The sequence below is a fragment of the Hyla sarda genome, chromosome 4, assembly GCF_029499605.1.
Source record: "Hyla sarda isolate aHylSar1 chromosome 4, aHylSar1.hap1, whole genome shotgun sequence".
In the NCBI taxonomy this organism is placed as follows: domain Eukaryota; kingdom Metazoa; phylum Chordata; class Amphibia; order Anura; family Hylidae; genus Hyla; species Hyla sarda.
In genome coordinates this window covers 30,517,593-30,542,474 of record NC_079192.1, presented here as the reverse complement: position 1 = coordinate 30,542,474, position 24,882 = coordinate 30,517,593, and the positions used below count along the sequence as shown (strand labels likewise).

The following is a 24,882-nucleotide window of genomic DNA, read 5'->3' as shown; positions in this document are numbered from 1 at the left end:
ACCCGCTGCTGATACACCCCCCCCCCCCCAATCATACATTCATACATTACATACATATACAACCACCCTTCTCGCCGCCTGCATGCTCGGCTTCCTCACCTGAGCTTCACACCCCCCGCTCTACATTACACAAGAAGCAGGGGGAGAGCGAGGACGTCCACAGCTCAGTACACAGCTCCATCCCCTCCCCCTGCTCTGTCTCCACAGGACCTAATCTACCATGGAGAGGCTGCAAGTTTGCACGGGGAAAACACAGAGCAGGTGGGGGAGAGAGGAGAGGACGCACTGCACGGGGCTGGGGACTATTTCTGTGTGTGAAGGACAGACTGCACTGCACGGGGCTGGTTCGGAAATCTCACCTCACACCCGGCACCTCAGGGGCTAAGAGCAAACTTGTGCGTGCAAATCTTCCCCCAGCTACAATCACGAAGACAGGCAGAAACGCGGGCAGGGGGACAGGGTGTCTCTGAGCAGCGGCCCCCGGCTACTGAAATCAGCTGGGGGCCCCCACTGCCACCTCCATACACTCTGAGCGCCGGTGTGAGGTGTAGACTTGCATCGGCTCCTGCGCCTCACACCGGCATTAAAGAAAAATATGGGGGAAATCGGTCTGTCCCTGCTCACCCGATACAGGGCTAAATCTATGAACAAATTCACCTGCCTGGTGCCCAAAACCACTTGTCCCGGGCGTCGGGCGATAGGATTTCCACATCCCTGAGTATAGTAAAACGAAAATTCCGATATATATTTATGAGTGAATGAGGATGTTATGATACACTGAAGACATGATATTAAAGTGTTAAATTCTATCACAATGCCCTTCTGACAGGCCAAAGAAATGCATGAGAAGATCTCAATGGTAAGGTATAGTGTTGGGGGAGGAATGATACATGTAGTTTTGGGTTTAGGAGAGTGGCAGCGCACATGGTCTAATAAAGCATTTCTAACACCTTGATCAGTGTTTCCCAACCAGTGTGCCTCCAGCTGCTGCAAAACTACAACTCCCAGCATGCCTGGACAGCATGCTTGTATTTGTAGTTTTGCAAAAGCTGGTGGCACAGTGATTGAAAAACATTACTCTAGGGCAGTGTTTTTCAAGCAGGGTGCATCTAGCTTAGGGATCACCCGATATCGTTTTTTTTAGGGCCGATACCGATAATCGGTGGAGGTTTGGGCCGATAGACGATAACTTATACCGATATTCTGGTATAACTTATCGGCTATTTATCCCCCCTCGACACCGCTGCAGAGCATTGATTTAAAGCGGGCGCTTTAAATCAATGCAATGCAGTGGCTTTTGCGGGGCCATAGGCCGCCGCTGCCACCACTCGCTTCTCTCCCCTACCTGTCAGGGTGGTCCGGGCCATCCATCCTTCCTGTAGTGTCCGGCGGCATTCCGGGTGGAGGGTGAACCGGTCCGGGCTGTCCTTCTTCTTCGGGGGTCATCTTCTCCACTCCGGGCAGGCTCTGGCCTAGTAACGCAGCATTTCAGCGTACTAGGCCGGAGCCTTACCGGAGTGGAGAAGAGGACCCCCGGAGAAGGACAGCCCGGACCGGTTCACCCTCCACCCGGAATGCCGCCGGACACTACATGAAGGATGGATGGCCCGGACCACCCCCATTACGTGTAAGTTTAATTTTTTTTATTGACTCGGAGGGTGGGGGAGGGGCCCGACCGGTATAGCGGTATGGGCAAAAATCCATACCGGTATACCGCCCAGCACTACGGTGGGGGGTGCGACGCGGTGCGGTGGGTCGGGGGGGGGGGGGGGGTAGTCGCGGTGCAGGGCAGGGTAATTGCCGATACCGATAATGCCCAAAATCGTGATTATCGGCCGATAATATCGGCCATACCGATAATCGGTCGATCCCTAATCTAGCAGTTGCAAATCTACAATTCCCAGCATGCCCGGACAGCCAAAGGCTGTCCGGGCATGCTGGGAGTTGTAGTTTTGCAACAGCTGAAGACATCCCGATTGTGTAGCATTGCTCTGGAGTAATGTTCCCCCAGTTTTCAAACAACTGGGGACCCCAAAAAATCAGAGACATGGGGTATAGTGAAGGCTGTATGTGTTACTCACCGTCAATGCCTTTCTCTGCCAGCTGCATACGGGCAAACTCTGTGATGACAGCACAACTGAGGATAATAGAGAATAATATTCTATATCAGTTTCCTGCCTCCATCAAGCAGTATTCCCACGAAGCATTAGATTGTAAGCTCTGCAGGCCAGGACGTCTCCCTCCCAATGTGTCCACTTACGTCAGGTCTCTGTTGAACTCCTGCACTGGGTTATAAAAGACTTGGTTGGCACTGGGATAGATGACCTTGGCTTTCCCCTCAGTAATGACGGTCTCTTCTTGGCTGGGTGCAACTCCTTCCATCTTGAACGCACAGAAAGTCCTTGATAGATGATAAACCTTGAAGAACGAAGACGTCTTTGGAAGAGAATGCAACCTGTGAAGGATGGCGAGCATCAGACACACCTGGAAGAGGAAAAAAAAGTAGTAGTATGGGTTATATTACCAGGGACTGAATGAGATGGTGAATGTAAATATGTTTCTAATAAAAGTTGACATTTGAGAAATTTTAATAACCTGACACCCATCATATCCTCTGTAAAAAGGAGATTTTCTTGTACTCACCGTAAAATCTCTCTCTCGTTGCCTTCATTGGGGGGACACCTATACTGATGGGTATATGCTCTTGCCACTAGGAGGCGCTGACACATGGAAAAGAAGTCGGCTCCTCCCTGGCAGGATATACCCGCCTACTGGAAGTGAGGTAATCAGTTTTGTAACAAAGCAGTAGGAGAAGCCAACAAAGAAATATGTCCGAAGGACCCAAGAAAGGAATCCCGGATGAAAAAAAACTATAACCGGAAAATAATATCCGGACAAAAAAATGAAGAAATGGGCGGGTGCGGTGTCCCCCAATGATGGCTACAAGAAAGAGATTTTACGGCGAGTACAAAAAAAAAATCTCCTTTTCTCAGTTGCTCTTCGTTGGGGAACACCTTACTGATGGGATGTACCAAAGCAGTCCCCTAGGGTGGGAATAACAACCAATAGCGAAAGGGAATCAGTCCCGAGACCGAACCCACTCGACCGTAAGGCCTGCGGACGAGACCCCAGGCCAGAGAAAACTGAGTCCTAGAAACAGAGCTCCTGGAAGATCCCCCAGCCATGGAGATGGACTGGTCCGCCAAAGGAAGGGACTGTCCTTTGCAAGGACTCTAAACCTATGGTCCTCATAGAGAAACCAGAAAAAGTTGACTAGGAAGCCAGAGGGGTCGGAACCATCCTGGAAGGAGGTAGGAAATCAACTCTAAGGAACACAGAACCCAACAGAGGGCTAGCCCGGCTGGGAAACAAAAATAGAAAATGGCACAACAAAGGAAAAAGAGATGGAAACCGGCTCTAGAGAGGCCTGGTGCGGAAGATCGGAGATCTGAAGATCTGCAGACACAAAAGCCCTATCCAGGAGCCCGCCCCGAGCATCTGGGAGGTGACATAGCTCAAGTGGTGTAATCCAGACGACCGGAACAACCTCCAATTCGAGAGAACATGGACCCCGAAGGAGAAGATGGAAGGGAATAATGGGCAAGAAGAAGCGGAATGTCCAGAAAAGGGGCATCCCGGAACATCAGAGCGACAGACATGGGAAATGGAGGTATCTGAGTCACCTGGAAGATGGACACGGAAGAATAAACGGCCAAGAAAGGAGCAGAAGACCCTGGAAAGGAGTATCCGGAACCCCAGAGTGGCCGACATGGGTATTGGAGGTTCCCGAGCCTCCCGGAACAAGTACACCTAAAGGGTAAGGAAACCCAACGTCCACGAAACGCTCCAGGTGATACAGATCCGTGCTGAGACAGAATAAGTGCGGTACAGAAAGACCGCCCCATAAATGAGATCGCAGAGAAATCTGGGCTGGACCGCTACACATGCGCGAGACCTCAAACATCACTAAGGCCCAAAGAACCAGGAGGGCCGACCTAGAGAAGAAGGCACGCCATGGAAGGAAGATTGTCAAAGTGCACCAGGCACTTTAGGAGCAGGGACAAGCCGCCCTGCGGCAACAGACAAAATACTGGGTGAACGAAGCCCCCAGGAACTCTGCCATAACACTTAGTCCCATGTGTCAGATGGAGAATGCTAATATTCTTCATAAGTTCTAGGGTTGTCGGGAACTTGAAGAGTACTGGTGGGAGACCGATTAGGGAAGTATATGCAGTAACCCTTGATCTCTCACACCATACTTGTGTATTGGGCTGCCATGAGCAATATACCTCTCTAGGGATTCAGTGGATCTTGTACCAGGCGTTCAAAACCATTGCTTCACACTGGACACATGCTCTTTCTTTGGCTGTCGCTAAAAGCTGTGACAGAATTTTGTGGGAGTTTGCTAGACTGGACCACACAGGTTGCAGGAGCAGGCGGGAATGGTCAAAATCATATCAAACAGAGCCAGCAAGACAGCTGCACAGACCCCATTGACTTCCCGTCAAGTTTGCCACATATGTCCATCATTTTGCAGGTTTACAACAAGTTTTATTTGTCTGGTTATTTAAACAGACTCTGCGATGAACACCCCAAGACTGGCGCAGCCTTAAAGTGTTTTTTGTGACTTCAATATAGATGATCTGTCCTTGAGATCGATTATTAATATCAGATATGTTATTATAGATTGAAGAGGCTACAGCACTCCTGCAAGCTCTGCGGCCCCGTCATTGTTTACCAGGCCCAGTTTTGTACTTTTTGTACTGGCTTTGCCTTATATTACAGCTTAGGCCACATGTGTTTAGAGCTCAGTTTGCTGATTCCCTTATAATGACAAGACTTTAATGGAGAAAAAAAAGTCCAGCATGTCAGGTTCTTTTTTTTTTTTTTATCCACAACAATCCTGCAAACTAAGGCACATCAAATGGGACATCAAAGTCAATGGAACCTGTCGGGATCTGTTGGTGTTTGCTGTGACACACCCCATCCAGCCATGTTATCAGCATCTGTAACACTGATGTACAAATAGCCTTAGTAATACAGTCATGGCTGTAAATGTTCACACCCCTGAAATATTTCTAGAAAATGAATTATTTCTCACAGAAAAGGATTGCAGTAACACATGTTTTGCTATACACATGTTTATTCCCTTTGTGTGTATTGGAACTAAACCAAAAAAAGCAAATTGGACATAATGTCACCAAACTCCAAAAATAGGCTGGACAAAATTATTGGCACCCTTTCAAAATTGTGGAAAAATAAGATTGTTTCAAGCCTGTGATGCTCCTTTAAACTCACTTAGGGCAAGTAACATGTGTGGGCAATATAAAAATCACACCTGAAAGCAGATAAAAAGGAGAGAAGTTCACTTAGTATTTGCATTGTGTGTCTGTGTGTGCCACGCTAAGCATGGACAACAGAAAGAGGAGAAGAGAACTGTCTGAGGACTTGAGAACCAAAATTGTGGAAAAATATTTCAACAATCTCAAGGTTACAAGTCCATCTTCAGAGATCTAGATTTGCCTTTGTCCACAGTGCACAACGTTATCAAGAAGTTTGCAATCCATGGCACTGTAACTAATCTCCCTGGGCGTGGACAGAAGAGAAAAATTGATGAAAGGCGTCAATGCAGGATAGTCCAGATGGTGGATAAGCAGCCCCAAACAAGTTCCAAAGATATTCAAGCTGTACTGCAGGCTCAGGGAGCATCAGTGTCAGCGCAAACTATCTGTTGACATTTAAATTAAACAAAAACCTGACACAGAGACATAAAAAAGCAAGACTACATTTTTCCAAAATGAACTTGAGTAACCAAAATCCTTCTGGGAAAATATCTTGTGGACAGATGAGACCAAGATAGATCTTTTTGGTAAAGCGCATCATTCTACTGTTTACTGAAAACGGAATGAGGCCTACAAAGAAAAGAACACAGAACCTACAGTGAAATATGGTGGAGGGTCAATGATGTTTTGGGTTGTTTTGCTGCCTCTGGCACTGGGGGCCTTGAATGTGTACAAGACATCATGAAATCTGAGGATTACCAATGGATATTGGGTCGCACTGTACAGCCCAGTGTCAGAAAGCTGGGTTTGCGTCCGAGATCTTGGGTCTTCCAGTGGAACAATGACCCCAAATATACGTCAAAAAGCACCAGAAATGGATGGCAACAAAGTGCAGGAGAGTTCTGAAGTGGCAGCAATGAGTCCAGATCTAAATCCCATTGATCACCTGTGGAGAGATCTTAAAATTGCTGTTGGGAAAAGGCGCCTTCCAATAAGAGACCTGGAGCAGTTTGTAAAGGAAGAGTGGTCCAACATTCCCGCTGAGAGGTGTAAGAAGCTTATTGATAGTTATAGGAAGCCACTGATTTCAGTTATTTTTTCCAAAGGGTGCAACCAAATATTAATTTAAGGGTGCCAATAATATTGTCTAGACCATTTTTGGAGTTTGGTGACAATATGTCCAATTTGCTTTTTTTCCTCCCTTTTTTTCAAGAAATACTTAATTTTCTTGAAAAATTTCAGGGGTGCCAACATTTACAGCCATGACTGTATTCACTTCAAACAGGGATCTGCAATATCTGGCAGAGCCACAATAAAGTAAATGGTGTTGTACCTGGTAAACAATGAACAGGCCAAGGCACATACTGAAGCACCACAACGTTGGGGATACCAGTTCACCCCCCTGCTGTGATATTGATGGCCTAGGTGGAAAACAATTTATTTTAAATCAACTGGTGCCAGAAAGTTAAACAGATTTGTAAATTACTTCTATTAGAAAATCTTAATCCTTCCAGTACTTATCAGCTGCTGTATATTACAGAGGAAGTTATTTTCTTTTTGAATTTCTTTTCTGTCTGTCCACAGTGCTCTCTGCTGACATCTCTGTCTAGGGAAGTCCCAATACCGATACTGGACATTTGCACCAGTACTCGTGCAAATGTCCCCCATACCTAATCCGATACCTGCTAGCGGGAGTCCCGCCGGCAGGTATCACGGAGATGCGGTAAGCCACCTGCACTCACCGCTCCCTAGCTATGCAGTGCACTCAGCAGCTGAGCGCACATCATAGCCAGGAGCCACATTAGCCCTTTAGGGTACTCGCACACATCGCGGCCGCTCGCACTGCTCAATGACCTAGGCTGAGAGCTGCCGCGATGTGCGAGTATGCTGCAAATGCGCGTGGCGACTAGCACATCGCAGTGTGTCTGCTTGTAGTGGCGTATTGCCGCTCCGAGCAGGCACATATAAAGGCAGCATATAGGAGGTCCTTCAGCGGCGTACCCTTAGACGCCGCCATCAAAGTTGATAGCGGCATCTAAAAGTCCTGAGATGTACTTCTGGTAGGCTAAGGGATACTGATCGGGATCACCGCAGTGTAATCACGGTGTCCCGATCAGCTGCGAGGAAGGCCGGAGGTCCCTTACCCTGCTCCGTGCGTCCGACCGTCGCTACTTTACTGCTGCCAGCCATGGCAGGCATTAGAAAATTAGCATTGATAACACTGATCACTGCTATGCTATGGCATCTCATTGATCAGTGTATACAATCTACAGATTGCATGTAATAGTACCCTATGGGGACTAAAAAAGTTAAGAAAAAATTTTTTAAAAAATTATAAAATGTGAATTAACCCCTTCCCAATAAAAGAAAAAAGCTATTTCTCTTATCAATCTAAAAATACCCCCTTTTTAAAGAAAAAAAAAAAAAACTGTCACATGACATTGAAAAAAGTATTGGTAATTTGTATCAGTATCGGTCCTCAGTATTAAAAAAAAAATGGTATTGGGACATCCCTACCTCTGTCCATGTCAGGAACTGTCCAGAGTAGGAGAAAATCCCCATAGCAAACCTCTCCTGCTCTGGACATTTCCTGACATGGACAGAGGTGTAGAAGTAATTTACAAATCTGTTAAACTTTCTGGCTCCAGTTGATTTCAAATAAATTGTTATCCCAGGAGATTTTCACGTATACACAATAACTGATAGTTGAGTATAACGTAAGCGATATTTTTGCACTTGATTACCTAGATGTCTTTACTGCTTGTTTTTGTTTTTTATTTTGCTAGGTATTTGATTTTGACTTACACATTGCCCTAATAAGTATCTTGTGTTGTTCTACCTTTGTATTGGAAAAACTTTAATAAAAAATTTACAGTTAAAATAAATTGTTTTCCACCGGAGTACCCCTTTAAGTGTAACCAATCCTCAGGGCTTGACAAATTTGTTAAAAAATCGAGGAGGCAGGATACTGCATGTCACATAACGTTACATGACTACGCAACGGGATGTTATTTGACATCATGTGATCAGTCCCCTCATGTCTCCCCGTGTCACAGTCACTAGTGTCCCCTCATGTCTCCCCGTGTCATAGTCACTAGTGTCCCCTCATGTCTCCCCGTGTCACAGTCACTAGTGTCCCCTCATGTCTCCCTGTGTCACAGTCACTAGTGTCCCCTCATGTCTCCCCGTGTCATAGTCACTAGTGTCCCCTCATGTCTCCCCGTGTCACAGTCACTAGTGTCCCCTCATGTCTCCCCGTGTCATAGTCACTAGTGTCCCCTCATGTCTCCCTGTGTCACAGTCACTAGTGTCCCCTCATGTCTCCCTGTGTCACAGTCACTAGTGTCCCCTCATGTCTCCCTGTGTCACAGTCACTAGTGTCCCCTCATCTCTCCCTGTGTCACAGTCACTAGTGTCCCCTCATTTCTCCCTGTGTCACAGCCACTAGTGTCCCCTCATGTCTCCGTGTCACAGTCACTAGTGTCCCCTCATCTCTCCCTGTGTCACAGTCACTAGTGTCCCCTCATCTCTCCCTGTGTCACAGCCACTAGTGTCCCCTCATCTCTCCCTGTGTCACAGCCACTAGTGTCCCCTCATGTCTCCGTGTCACAGCCACTAGTGTCCCCTCATCTCTCCCTGTGTCACAGCCACTAGTGTCCCCTCATCTCTCCCTGTGTCACAGTCACTAGTGTCCCCTCATCTCTCCCTGTGTCACAGTCACTAGTGTCCCCTCATCTCTCCCTGTGTCACAGTCACTAGTGTCCCCTCATCTCTCCCTGTGTCAGTCACTAGTGTCCCCCTCATGTCTCCCTGTGTCACAGCCACTAGTGTCCCCCTCATGTCTCCCAGTGTCACAGTCACTAGTGTCCCCTCATCTCTCCCTGTGTCACAGTCACTAGTGTCCCCCTCATGTCTCCCTGTGTCACAGTCACTAGTGTCCCCTCATGTCTCCCTGTGTCACAGTCACTAGTGTCCCCTCATGCCTCCCTGTGTCACAGTCACTAGTGTCCCCTCATGCCTCCCTGTGTCACAGTCACTAGTGTCCCCTCATGCCTCCCTGTGTCACAGTCACTAGTGTCCCCTCATGTCTCCGTGTCACAGTCACTAGTGTCCCCTCATGTCTCCCTGTGTCACAGTCACTAGTGTCCCCTCATTTCTCCCTGTGTCACAGCCACTAGTGTCCCCTCATGTCTCCGTGTCACAGTCACTAGTGTCCCCTCATCTCTCCCTGTGTCACAGCCACTAGTGTCCCCTCATCTCTCCCTGTGTCACAGCCACTAGTGTCCCCTCATCTCTCCCTGTGTCACAGCCACTAGTGTCCCCTCATGTCTCCGTGTCACAGCCACTAGTGTCCCCTCATCTCTCCCTGTGTCACAGCCACTAGTGTCCCCTCATCTCTCCCTGTGTCAGTCACTAGTGTCCCCCTCATGTCTCCCTGTGTCACAGCCACTAGTGTCCCCTCATGTCTCCCAGTGTCACAGTCACTAGTGTCCCCTCATCTCTCCCTGTGTCACAGTCACTAGTGTCCCCCTCATGTCTCCCTGTGTCACAGTCACTAGTGTCCCCTCATGCCTCCCTGTGTCACAGTCACTAGTGTCCCCTCATGCCTCCCTGTGTCACAGTCACTAGTGTCCCCTCATGCCTCCCTGTGTCACAGTCACTAGTGTCCCCTCATGCCTCCCTGTGTCACAGTCACTAGTGTCCCCTCATGCCTCCCTGTGTCACAGTCACTAGTGTCCCCTCATGCCTCCCTGTGTCAGTCACTAGTGTCCCCTCATGCCTCCCTGTGTCACAGTCACTAGTGTCCCCTCATGCCTCCCTGTGTCACAGTCACTAGTGTCCCCTCATGCCTCCCTGTGTCACAGTCACTAGTGTCCCCTCATGCCTCCCTGTGTCACAGTCACTAGTGTCCCCTCATGCCTCCCTGTGTCACAGTCACTAGTGTCCCCTCATGCCTCCCTGTGTCACAATCACTAGTGTCCCCTCATGTCTCCCTGTGTCACAGTCACTAGTGTCCCCTCATGTCTCCCTGTGTCACAGTCACTAGTGTCCCCTCATGTCTCCCTGTGTCACAGTCACTAGTGTCCCCTCATGTCTCCCTGTGTCACAGTCACTAGTGTCCCCTCATGTCTCCCTGTGTCACAGTCACTAGTGTCCCCTCATGTCTCCCTGTGTCACAGTCACTAGTGTCCCCTCATGTCTCCCTGTGTCACAGTCACTAGTGTCCCCTCATGTCTCCCTGTGTCACAGTCACTAGTGTCCCCTCATGTCTCCCTGTGTCACAGTCACTAGTGTCCCCTCATGTCTCCCTGTGTCACATTCACTAGTGTCCCCTCATGTCTCCCTGTGTCACAGTCACTAGTGTCCCCTCATGTCTCCCTGTGTCACAGTCACTAGTGTCCCCTCATGTCTCCCTGTGTCACAGTCACTAGTGTCCCCTCATGTCTCTGTGTCACAGTCACTAGTGTCCCCTCATGTCTCCGTGTCACAGTCACTAGTGTCCCCTCATGTCTCCGTGTCACAGTCACTAGTGTCCCCTCATGTCTCCCTGTGTCACAGTCACTAGTGTCCCCTCATGTCTCCCTGTGTCACAGTCACTAGTGTCCCCTCATGTCTCCCTGTGTCACAGTCACTAGTGTCCCCTCATGTCTCCGTGTCACAGTCACTAGTGTCCCCTCATGTCTCCGTGTCACAGTCACTAGTGTCCCCTCATGTCTCCGTGTCACAGTCACTAGTGTCCCCTCATGTCTCCGTGTCACAGTCACTAGTGTCCCCTCATGTCTCCCTGTGTCACAGTCACTAGTGTCCCCTCATGTCTCCCTGTGTCACAGTCACTAGTGTCCCCTCATGTCTCCGTGTCACAGTCACTAGTGTCTCCACTTGTCTCCCTGTGTCAGTTATTAGTGTCCCCTCATGACTCCCTGTGTCACAGTCACTAGTGTCCCCTCATGTCTCCCTGTGTCACAGTCACTAGTGTCCCCTCATGTCTCCCTGTGTCACAGTCACTAGTGTCCCCTCATGTCTCCGTGTCACAGTCACTAGTGTCCCCTCATGTTTCCCTGTGTCACAGACATTAGTGTCCCCTCACCTTCCCTGGTGTTACAGTCATTGAAGGGGTTATTCAGGAAAAAACTTTTTTTTAATATATCAACTGGCTCCAGAAAATTGAACAGATTTGTAAATTACTTCTATTAAAAAATCTTAATCCTTTCAGTACTTATGAGCTGATGAAGCTGAGTTGTTCTTTTCTGTCTAAGTGCTCTCTGATGACACGTGTTTCGGGAACTGTCCAGAGTAGAAGCAAATCCCCATAGCAAACCTCTTCTACTCTGTGCAGTTCCCGAGACAAGCAGAGATGTCAGCAGAGAGCACTGTTGCCAGACAGAAAACAACAACTCAACTTCAGCAGCTGATAATTATTGAAAGGAGTAAGACTTTTTAATAGAAGTAATTTACAAATCTGTTTAACTTTCTGGAGCCAGTTGATATATATATAAAAAAAGTCCTTGAATACCCTTTTAATGTCTCCTCACCTCATCGGTCAGCACTCAGGTGTCACATGACAGTTGCAGCCTCACAGTGACGCTCCGTACTCCTAAGTTCTCCGTACTCACTGCTTTCATAACACCGGAGCGCCCACCGCAGGCAGAACAGGGGATCAAGACATGAACGGAGGCAAGTAAAAAAAAAAAAACTAAAGTGTGTATATGTATGTGTATATATATGTATATGTATATATATATATATATATATATATATATATATATATATATAAATTTTTTTTTTTTTTTTTTTTTAAGGACACTCATTACAAAAAGGCTGACACAAACCTGGGCACCACAACATCCTTAGTCGCAGTGGCAACCAGGATTTGTTACCATTTTTGGTGGAGTCTTGTGACATTGTAGCAGTGACAAATATTCTAAATTATGATTCTAAATCAGTACTAGATTAAGAAAGTACTTACAAAGTTACTCTACTTTAACTGACGCTATAAGGCAGTGTTTTCCAAACAGTGTGTCTCCAGCTGTTGCAAAACTACAACTCCCAGCATGCCCGGACAGCCTTCGGCTGTCCGGGCATGCTGGGCGTTGTAGTTTTGAAACAGCCAGAGACCCACTGTTTGGAAAACACTGCTATAAGGCCTTGTTCACACTATGTGCCACTGTATCTTATACATAAGCTTATGTCATCTAAAGGCTCACACTGCTCTCTAGCTGCCACAAAACTACAACTCCCAGCATGCCCTGATAGCCTGTGGTTATGAGGGCATGCTGGGAGTTGTAGTTTTGCAGCAGCTGATGAGACACTTGACTACGACAGAGCACACTGACCACTCTAATTCCAAAATCCCATCCCCCAGTCATCACCACATAAAATTCGCCCCCAAAACACACGATATCACCCCCAAAACAACCCGCTCCCCCTTTCTAAAGTTACCTCTCACTCACTCTCTCCAGCATGTTCACAAGGGCGCCGCCATCTTGCCGCGCGGCTGCCCACGCGTCACGTGACGCCACCTAACCAATCAGCGTCGGGTGCGACGGAGCGGGAAGAGAGTCAAACTTCCTTCCAGCGCGTTTTGTTCCAATCTCTAATCTGCTTTTTCTTTTTGTGTTGTTGTTGTTATTGATGATGGAACTGCATGTGCCAGTATTCAGGAGGCTGGAGGCTTGTTACTTTATAATACTTATAATATTTTATATTATTTTTAATATTTATTATACAGACTTTCATATCTCCCTGTTCTCTACACTGAATGCCATTGTCAGTGATAGGCCATGATATCAGTGTCCCTTAATCCACTCTGTGATTTGGGTGTCAAAGCAATATATATATATATAGCTTTAGTATACCAGTCTGATAGTCCGGCATCATCGGAACCCCCCCATAGAGGTGTCAGATTATCAGATATCCTATACTGTCGCACTACAGATAACCTTGTGCCACTATATTTGCACTTCTACCATCTAAGGGCAGGTTCACACCATGTTTTTGCAATACAGTTTTTTTTATCAGGTTTTTGATTAAAAAAAAAAAAAACAGATTCCTCAAAACCTGACTAAACTGTATCAAAACGTGTGTACAAAGTTTTATCTGTATACGGTTTGAAAAGTGATGTCCGGTTGCATCAGTTTTTTAAGAAAAGAACGTATACGTTTTGAACTTTTCACTCCATTATGAATAAAGTTTCACTTGGTTGATTGAAATTCCATGCATGCTGGGAGTTATGGTTTGCAACAGCTGGAGGCACACTGGTTGGGAAACACCTTTGGCTGTCCATGCATGCTGGGAGTTATGGTTTGCAACAGCTGGAGGCACACTGGTTGGGAAACACCTTTGGCTGTCCATGCATGCTGGGAGTTATGGTTTGCTTTTTATGCTTTTATGCCTTTTTTGGGCTGAGGAGCATAGTTCTAAAATTGCAGCATGCGGATGGTATGGTATTTTTCCATGAAATCTGCTAGGGAGAAAATATGGCAGAAAATACTGACTGTGTATATAGATATTGGTGTTTCTTCCCCAATTATTTTAAAGAAATCCTTGAGTTACATGATGAAAGAAGCACATGGCTTAGGGTACGTTCACACGCGCGGATTTTTTAGCGGGTTTTCCGCTGCGTATTTGAAAGTGGGCGGGCTCTTCCCAGCTGTCCGCAGACGATTTTCCGCAGCGGAATGTACACTGCGGAAAAACAACCGCAAGCCCCATTGAAGTCAGTAGGGACTGTGGCGGATTTTCCGCAGCGTAAAATCTGCTGCGGACAGCCGAGAAGAGCCCGCCCACTTTCAAATACGCAGCGGAAAACCCGCTAAAAAGTCAGCGCGTGTGAACGTAACCTTATATTGAGAAAAAAAAACTGAGGAAAATGCCAAAGAAAAAACGCCTATACTAATACACACTGTTTTTTGGAGTGAAACACCCCAAAAGCTACATCTTTGGAGTAAAAAATGAGGGACATTTTTTGTCTGGCCACCAAACAAAAATTGCGTATGTTCGTAGCCTTAGGATGAGTTTTCCTCATGTTCAACCCCAGCCTAAGGCTGCTTTCACTCTATAAAATGTATCCGATTTAATGATCTGTTTGAAGTTCCGTTATAAAAAATCTGAAAATACAGCGGTTAGAAAATCCCATTATAGTCTATGTGATTTTTACATTATCTGTTTTAACCCGTTATAGCCCGTTATTAATAACGGATGTTATTTTGTGACGGGTGAATGTTCTCCGGTTACTATCTTCCGTCATAAAATAACGTCCGTTATTAATCACGGGCTATAACGGGTTAAAACAGATAATGTAAAAATCACATAGACTATAATGGGATTTTCTAACGGCCGTATGAGATTTTGTAACGGACAATTTTCTGATTTTTTTATGACAGAACTTCAAACAGATCATTAAATCGGATACATTTTATAGTGTGAAAGCAGCCTAATATTACACCCCTGTCTTATATTATCACCCAGCATTATATTACACCCCTGACTTATATTATCACCCAGCTTCATATTACACCCCTGTCTTATATATTCACCCAGCATTATATTACACCCCTGTCTTATATATTCACCCAGCATTATATTACACCCCTGGCTTATATTATTACCCAGCTTCATATTACACCCCTGTCTTATATTATTACCCAGCTTCATATTACACCCCTGACTTATATTATCACCCAGCTTCATATTACACCCCTGTCTTATATATTCACCCAGCATTATATTACACCCCTGTCTTATATATTCACCCAGCATTATATTACACCCCTGTCTTATATATTCACCCAGCCTCATATTACACCCCTGTCTTATATTATCACCCAGCATTATATTACACCCCTGTCTTATATTATCACCCAGCTTCATATTACACCCCTGACTTATATTATCACCCAGCTTCATATTACACCCCTGTCTTATATATTCACCCAGCATTATATTACACCCCTGTCTTATATATTCACCCAGCATTATATTACACCCCTGGCTTATATTATTACCCAGCTTCATATTACACCCTTACTTATATTATCACCCAGCCTCATATTACACCTCTGACTTATATTATCACCCAGCCTCATATTACACCTCTGACTTATATATTCACCCAGCCTCATATTACACCCCTGACTTATATATTCACCCAGCTTCATATTACACCTCTGACTTATATATTCACCCAGCCTCATATTACACCCCTGACTTATATATTCACCCAGCCTCATATTACACCTCTGACTTATATATTCACCCAGCCTCATATTACACCCCTGACTTATATATTCACCCAGCCTCATATTACACCCCTGACTTATATTATCACCCAGCCTCATATTACACCTCTGACTTATATTATCACCCAGCCTCATATTACACCCCTGATTTATATATTCACCCAGCCTCATATTACACCCCTGACTTATATTATCACCCAGCCTCAGATTACACCTCTGACTTATATATTCACCCAGCCTCATATTACACCTCTGACTTATATTATCACCCAGCCTCATATTACACCTCTGACTTATATTATCACCCAGCCTCATATTACACCCCTGATTAATATTATCACCTCAGCCTCATATTACACCTCTGACTTATATTATCACCCAGCCTCATATTACACCTCTGACTTATATATTCACCCAGCCTCATATTACACCTCTGACTTATATATTCACCCAGCCTCATATTACACCTCTGACTTATATATTCACCCAGCCTCATATTACACCTCTGACTTATATTATCACCCAGCCTCATATTACACCCCTGACTTATATTATCACCCAGCCTCATATTACACCCCTGACTTATATATTCACCCAGCCTCATATTACACCCCTGACTTATATTATCACCCAGCCTCATATTACACCCCTGACTTATATTATCACCCCAGCCTCATATTACACCCCTGACTTATATTATCACCCAGCTTCATATTACACCCCTGTCTTATATTATTACCCCAGCCTCATATTACACCTCTGACTTATATTATCACCCAGCCTCATATTACACCCCTGACTTATATTATCACCCAGCCTCATATTACACCTCTGACTTATATTATCACCCAGCCTCATATTACACCTCTGACTTATATTATCACCCAGCCTCATATTACACCCCTGACTTATATATTCACCCAGCCTCATATTACACCCCTGGCTTATATATTCACCCAGCCTCATATTACACCCCTGGCTTATATATTCACCCAGCCTCATATTACACCTCTGACTTATATTATCACCCAGCCTCATATTACACCCCTGACTTATATTATCACCCAGCCTCATATTACACCCCTGACTAATATATTCACCCAGCCTCATATTACACCCCTGGCTTATATATTCACCCAGCCTCATATTACACCTCTGACTTATATTATCACCCAGCCTCATATTACACCCCTGACTTATATTATCACCCAGCCTCATATTACACCCCTGACTTATATATTCACCCAGCCTCATATTACACCCCTGACTTATATTATCACCCCAGCCTCATATTACACCCCTGACTTATATTATCACCCAGCCTCATATTACACCCCTGACTTATATTATCACCCCAGCCTCATATTACACCCCTGACTTATATTATCACCCAGCCTCATATTACACCCCTGGCTTATATTATCACCCCAACCTCAAATTACACCCCTGTCTTATATTATCACCTAGCTTCATATTACACCCCTGACTTATATTATCACCCAGCCTCATATTATACCCCTGACTTATATTATCACCCAGCCTCATATTACACCCCTGTCTTATATTATCACCCAGCTTCATATTACACCCCTGACTTATATTATCACCCAGCCTCATATTACACCCCTGTCTTATATTATCACCCCAGCCTCATATTACACCCCTGTCTTATATTATCACCCAGCTTCATATTACACCCCTGTCTTATATTATCACCCCAGCCTCTTATTACACCCCTGTCTTATATTATCACCCAGCCTCATATTACACCCCTGACTTATATTATCACCCCAGCCTCATATTACACCCCTGTCTTATATTATTACCCAGCTTCATATTACACCCCTGACTTATATTATCACCCCAGCCTCATATTACACCCCTGGATTATATTATCACCCAACCTCATATTACACCCCTGACTTATATTATCACCCAGCCTCATATTACACCCCTGACTTATATTATCACCCAGCCTCATATTACACCCCTGACTTATATTATCACCCAGCCTCATATTACACTTCTGTCTTATATTATCACCCAGCTTCATATTACACCTCTGACTTATATTATCACCCAGCCTCATATTACACCCCTGTCTTATATTATCACCCCAGCCTCATATTACACCCCTGTCTTATATTATCACCTATCTTCATATTACACCCCTGTCTTATATTATCACCCCAGCCTCATATTACACCCCTGACTTATATTATCACCCCAGCTTCATATTACACCCCTGTCTTATATTATTACCCCAGCCTCATATTACACCCCTGGCTTATGTTATCACCCCAGCCTCATATTACACCCCTGACTTATATTATCACCCAGCCTCATATTACACCCCTGACTTATATTATCACCCCAGCCTCATATTACACCCCTGTCATATATTATCACCCCAGCTTCATATTACACCCCTGAGTTATATTATCACCCCAGCCTCATATTACACCCCTGGCTTATGTTATCACCCCAGCCTCATATTACACCCCTGAATTATATATTCACCCAGCCTTATATTACACCCCTGTCTTATATTATCACCGCTCTCTTGGGTTGCTGCTCTCGTGGATGCCGGACTAGCAGGACGGATCTGCGCAACTTTCAAAGACAAGCTAGGCCTGAAAAACCTGCCGGCCTCAGCCTGAAACTAAACCGTGAGTTAAAATCTCAATCCCCGCTAAAGCTAGCGTGATTACTGGACCGACTCTAAACCCCTAAATCCAGTGGATCAGCGGAAAAATTATCTTCCTAAGCTCAATAGACTCACGAGGTCCCCACCACTAGTCAATATCTAAGAGACTTTGCTTGTACAGAGACTGTTCCGGTTATAAAGCTTGCAATAAATCTTCAGTAAAAGTTCCGACTGTTTTCAGCAAACTCTCCGGTTGTGGACATTCAATTATTTCATACCTCCCTATCGGGAAGGGAGGCTTTTGGGAAGGGTGACGGTAGGGCAAGCATTGCAGAGGAGCCCCCACCCTGGCGTCACGAGTAGAAAAGGTTAAACAGACCCCATTCAAGTACCGCACAGCTACACCCCATATATCCTACACCCCCAAGCTACCACAAATCCACATGGGTCAGAACAGCTGCAATTTTTACCTGAAGATTCGTAGCTGCTCATTTATTTATCATTATAGGTGTTGGTAAAGTGATTTTCTACATGGTTTAAAGCTGTTTTTTTTTTTATTGGTATCAAAAAGGTGCCATATGAGTAATTAGGATCACACACCTTACCTGACTATAATTTTGCAACAGCTGGAGGCACACTGGTTGGAGAACACTGCCCTTTCCAGTGTCTGATTGCAGGGGGTCCGATAAAGATCTCCAGAATGGGGCCCGGCTCTACTCGCTGAGCACTCCGGACCCCACCTTCTGAAACGACCTGGTCTCGGTGGTACCAGGCTGCTCAGTCAATCACCGGCCAAAGCCCAAAGTAGTACGTCTTGGAAGATGGGGGCGGGAGCACTCATCAGGAAGTCGGGCCCCGTTCTGGAGATGATGGGGGTCCCAATGGTCAAACCCCCCCCAAGCAGACACATATCCGCCATCCTGTAGATAGGGGAACAGTTCTTCATAACTGGAATACCCCTTTAGGACAATGTGGAAATATTTACACCTAAAAGACATGAAAACTGCTCTACCACTTATGATAAATTGCCCCCATTATGTTTCGGGTGACATCCATGGGGAAAAATCTGCACGTAACGCCTGCTCCTTTTGCGCTGTATTTGTGACAGATCTGCATGAAAAACAATTCAGACACTAGTGAAATCCACGTAAGGCTAGGTTTACACTGAGGAATTTCCGATTGTCTGCTTTGGGTCATTTCCGCGCATATTTTCGAGACCCAGTTCAGCCCTTTTTGGACCAATTGGTCACATGACCAGAACCTGGTACCAGCGCATATTTTCAGCCTTCAGAGTTGTGTTTGTGGTAAAGATGGAATATTTGCATTTGAATCTGTGAGGATTCTGTCCGGAAATTTTGCACAGAATCTGGTGTGGATCTTCCAGGCAGAAATCAGTAGGAGTGCAAAATGGAGTGTTTCGCAACCAGGGTGCCTACAGCTGTTGCAAAACTACAACTCCCAGCATAAGTGATGTAGTTTTGCAACAGATGGAGGTACCCTGGTTGCGAAACACTGGCATAGAGAGACCCAGTTCAGCCCCTTTTGGACTAATTGGTCACATGACCAGAACTTGGTACCAACACAACAGAAGAAGCCAAGCTGCAGACATGAGTCGGAGAGTTTATTCTTGGATAGCCATAAGCACCAATCAAGTGGTCGCTAAGGTACATCTTCTGGTTACATATGTTAATAAGTCATGTTTTTCTTTCCTTAAACATGGCCATGTGTTTGAGCAGTGAGCTTGAATACTGCTGTTTGCATAAATTTGCATGTATACTGCACTATGTACATGTAGATATATATATTTATATATGTATGTAGAGGGTAGGCAGCACAACCACGTATTCTGCAAGTCTTGGGGTGCAGGCAAGGATAGCAGTCCCAATCGCAGACAGCTCAGATAATCCAAGATGCAGAAAATATAGCAGCACACCCAGTAGTAAAGTGCAAAAATCGGGATTTATTGACCCATATCAGATGCGACGTTTCGACGGCATCCCGCCATCTTTTTCAAGCATGTATATATATATATATATACAATAGAAAAAAAGGGGGGGGGGGAGAGCCCACACTGTACAATTGACTTATAGTCACAAGGTGGGTGCTCAGCTGTACCAGGTCCGAAACTCCAAAACCTTTAGTCAGAATAGAAAACGGAAAACAGCGGCACTCCAAAAATATGCAAAAATAGTAGTCTATTCACCCATGGTGTTTATTGTGACGTTTCAGCCTCACAATGCTTGAGAAAGGCCTCATTGTGAGGCTGAAACGTCACAATGAACACCATGGGTGAATAAAGACTACTATTTTTGCATATTTTTGGAGTGCCGCTGTTTTCCGTTTTCTATTGTGTGTGTATATATATATATATATATATTTTTTTTTTAATGTTTTAAACAAATGTTGCTGATAGATTCTATTATGAGGACTTGGGTCCTGTATGATGTTTTATCTCAGTGTGTGTGTGTGTATATATATATATATATATATATATTTTTTTTTTTTATACATATTTTTTTTGATACCTTTATCTTTCCTAGGTGGAGGCAGGGCCATGCCTCTGGGATAGGGTTGCCACCTGGCCGGTATTTTGGTTACCCTGCCAGTATTTTTATATTAAAAATACTGGCAATGCAATGGCTGGTATTTATCCAACCAATCCTCCAACTTCCGGAATGTTGCACTAAAACCTATACCAGTGTTTCCCAACCAGGGCGCCTCCAGCTGTTACAAAACTACAACTCCCAGCATGCCCGGACAGCCAACGGCTGTCCGGGCATGCTGGGAGTTGTAGTTTTGCAACAGCTGGCATTGGCTGTTCGGGCATGCTGGGAGCTGTAGTTTTGTAATAGCTGGCATTGGTTGTCTGGGCATGCTGGGAGTTGTAGTTTTGCAACAGCTGGCATTGGCTGTTCGGGCATGCTGGGAGTTGTAGATTTGCAACAGCTGGCATTGGCTGTTCGGGCATGCTGGGAGTTGTAGTTTTACAACAGCTGGCATTGGCTGTTCGGGCATGCTGGGAGTTGTAGTTGTGCAACAGCTGGAGGCACCCCTGGTTGGGCAACACTGAAGTATACTAAGTACTACTATATAGTCCAACAGGCTGTATCCGGGCATGTTGGGAGTTGTAGTTAGTAATTAACTGCAACTCCCGAATTTAATTAAAAAAATGGTACTTCATATTGGGGCGCAAAAAATGAGCCCTCATACAGGCCCATATAAGGAGAAAAAAAAAAAGTAATAGGGGATCAGAATAGGGCAGAATGTTCCCCACATATGTGTATCCTGCGATGTCATGCATACATCATTAATTATGCAAGTTAGCATGGCCGGTGTTTTTTTTTTTTGCAAGAAAGGTGGCAACCCTACTCTGGGATAAGGGGCGTATTTATACAAAGAACGTGGGTGAGTACAAGCATAAGTGGGCTGGTCAATTTTTAATTTCCTATATGCTGCAAATCTGCCTTTATTCCGCTCAAGAGGAAATTCTGCCCAAAAAATCGGAATCCCATTTCCATGTGGAAATTCTGCTTGGGATCTGCATCAAATGACTTGTGTGCCATGACATGAAGTAGAGGAAATTCTGCCATGTGAACTTTAATCTAATGAGGTGTATTTAGTCAGAGAGCTTAGGGCAGCTCGCACTGTAAATAATTCCTTGGCGGCATCGTCTTAGCATACCTGGATCAGTCCTGCCATGAACGGAAGATATCGTTAGGCTATGTTCATATGATGGAAAATTTGCAGAATGTCTGCCCGGAAAACACAGGCAGACATTCTGCAAATAGCGGGCGCTGGCTGGGACACGCCGGCGATAGGCAGTGCATTTCTGAGCCAATTCCAGAATCTGTTGACCGGAATTTCCGCAGCGGAAACATTTGAGTTCCGTCGTGTGCACAGTGCAGCAGAATCCCATTGATAACAACTGCAACTGAATTTTTCCGCCAGTTTCTGCTCAGAGATTCCTCAACCTACATATATAGAAACCACAAAACATCTGATCCGCAAAAATTGTGGGACTACCCAAAAGGATGCAAACACCTCCTATATAGAAGCTTCCCCAAAATGCCACACAACAAACAATTGTAGTGCAAACATTTAAAAATATTAATTTTATTGATAAACAGAGCCAAAAAAATAATTACCCTAAACTGATCCCATAAAAACACAGATAAACACAAAAGGACACTTAACCCCTTCCCGCTATAGGACGTATGCATACGTCCCAGCACCTGACACGTTTGCGCGCGGGGACGTATGCATACGTCCTAGCGATCTCCTGCACTGCCGTGGGCAGCGCAGGAGATTGGCAGCGGGACCCGGCTGTCAATCACAGCCGGAGTCCTGTCGCAGCTGCCGGGGCTGGCAGCATTAAAGGGGTTATCCAGGAAAAAGTGTCTCGGGAACCGCCCAGTTTAGAAGAGGTTTGCTATGGGGATTTGCTTCTAAACTGGGCGGTTCCCGAGACACGTGTCATCAGAGAGCACTTAGACAGAAAAGAACAACTCAACTTCAGAAGCTCATAAGTACTGAAAGGATTGATATTTTTTAATAGAAGTAATTTACAAATCTGTTTAACTTTCTGGTGCCAGTTGATATATATAAAAAAGTTTTTTCCCTGGATAACCCCTTTAACCCCATAGATGCCGTGATCAATCTATGGTATCATCGCGGGTCACCGTTGGTTGCTATGGCAGCAGGAAGTCTGCTACGGAAACTGATGGGGTCATACTGTGCTGCAGTACAAATGTATTGCAGCATAGTATAACCGGTACAAAGAATAAAAAAATTAATAAAAAGTTCTTCAATAAAAGTATGGTGTAAAAATAAAAAAATGCCCCTTTCCTAATAAAAAATGTATTATCATCAAAAAAGATCAAAAACACAAATCCTATACATAATAGGTATTGCCAGGTCCATAATGACGTGTACTATAAATCTATAATGTAAATTATCCTGCATGGTGAACTGCGTAAAAAAAATAAAATTGCTAAATTCACCAATTTTGGTACAAATAGCGGAATTGCAAAAATTATACCAATATCATTTTTTGCCTGCGATCAGCTACTTATCCCCTAGGGGATAAGTTCATTTTCCCCAGAGTTATCTTTTATGTGATTTTTTTTGTCTATATATGTTTTTTTTTTTTTTTTTAAAGGATCAGTTGGAGTCACTATTTTTTGTCTCTATATGTGTTTTAATAAAATCTATATTTTTTAACTTTTGCACTACAATTGTTTGTTGTGTGGCATTTTGGTTGGGGCTCCAATAGTGTCTGCTCAGATATTCCATTGCGTGTACATGGCCTCATAGGGGAGGTCAGCAAAAAAATTATAAATAAATAAAAAAATTAAAAAAAATCAGTAAAAAAAAATATACTAATATACAAAAATTTATTAAATTTAAAAAAATACCCCCAAAAATTCTAAATGATATTTTTTTAAATATTTAATGTGTTAAAAAAAAATAAAAAAAATACATTTACTTTTTTTCTACAATGTCCCGATATCGAAAAAAAATTAATCTCAAAATAAAAACAATTCCTATATAAAAATCTCTAAATAAATTAAAAAATGTAATAAAAAAATGTTCTACTGAAAAAATAAAAAAAAATCGCTATCACTTTATTAAAATCCACATAGAAGGCGCTGCCCTGGTCTAGAAGGGGTTAAGAATGCTGCTGTTGTGTGAGTATGTATATATATATATATATATATATATATATATATATACACACACACACATTTGAGGGACTGTATACTCCTATCATCCCGAGGATTATATCCCCCCACAAGCTGCGGCCCGATCATACAATGCAGTGTTTCCCAACCAGGGGGCCTCCAGCTGTTGCAAAACTACAACTCCCAGCATGCCCGGACAGCCAAAGGCTGTCCGGGCATGCTGGGTGTTGTAGTTTTGCAACAGCTGGAGGCCCCCTGGTTGGGAACCACTAATATAACGATCCAGTTCCGCTCGGTCGCCTCCCGTGTATCCGCAGTGCCGTGTGCATCCATCGCTCGGCCATCGACTCTTCACTCCTTTGTTTGCATTTTCTTTTCTGTCTATTCTTGGCAGCTCGATGCTCCGCTTGTTTCCCCTGGGTGTCTGCTCTATGATTCCGCGCTCCATTAGCCGTCCTTCCTATCTCGCTCGTTGTCTGCTCCGTTGTTCGGCCTTCCTTTCTCTCTCCCCCACCCCTCCCCTCCTGGACAATGTAAGTCTGCTCGATGAGCTCGGTCATCTTTTTCTTTTCCCTCCAGTGCGGGTCCTGAGCTGGCCCCGCTCGGTATTCCATTATGCCCCCCTTGGCAGTCTGTCTGGTCGATTACATCCGCGATCGCTCTCTCTCCCCTGCCTATGTAATCCATAGTCTGGGGTTCCGAGTTGTCGTCTGACGAGCTCCGGTCCGGCTGCTCCTCGAGCTAGCGTGACCGCCATCGTGGTACGTCTCTCCGGTTGCATCACTCCCCCCGTTTACCGACCAGCCCCGCTTACCGATCGCGCCCGTCCGGTCCGTAGCCCGTTTGCTTATTCAACCGTCTTGCCTCCGGCGCCCCGCCCCCTCCCGTTTCCACTCGTTATTCACCTATACCATCCGTTCATCCTCCTCCTTCCATCCGCCACGCGGTTTTATTCATCGTTTGTAGCTCTAGTCTGGCTCATTCATATCGGCACTCGATTCATCTCCCCTCCTCGCCATCTCCCTCTCACTCTC

General features: G+C 45.0%; 1 protein-coding gene across 4 annotated transcripts in view; it reads right to left on the bottom strand.

Annotated features, from left to right (window-relative positions):
* TRMT1 (tRNA methyltransferase 1) overlaps positions 1-24,860 on the bottom strand; it is a 62,024-nt gene extending 37,164 nt beyond the window's left edge. For 2 of the 4 annotated variants that reach the window (XM_056570315.1, XM_056570318.1), the window contains exons 1-3: positions 12,734-12,791; positions 2,261-2,484; positions 2,082-2,137 (exon numbers count right to left, since the gene is read on the bottom strand). In XM_056570315.1, coding sequence (XP_056426290.1) covers positions 2,082-2,137; positions 2,261-2,484; positions 12,734-12,745 — 292 coding nt within the window. In that variant the 5' untranslated portion in view covers positions 12,746-12,791. Of the gene's footprint in view, positions 1-2,081; positions 2,138-2,260; positions 2,485-12,722; positions 12,813-24,753 lie in introns of those variants that run through there. The other 2 variants (XM_056570317.1, XM_056570316.1) reach the window with 2 other exon arrangements.
* Positions 24,861-24,882: the final 22 nt, after the last annotated feature.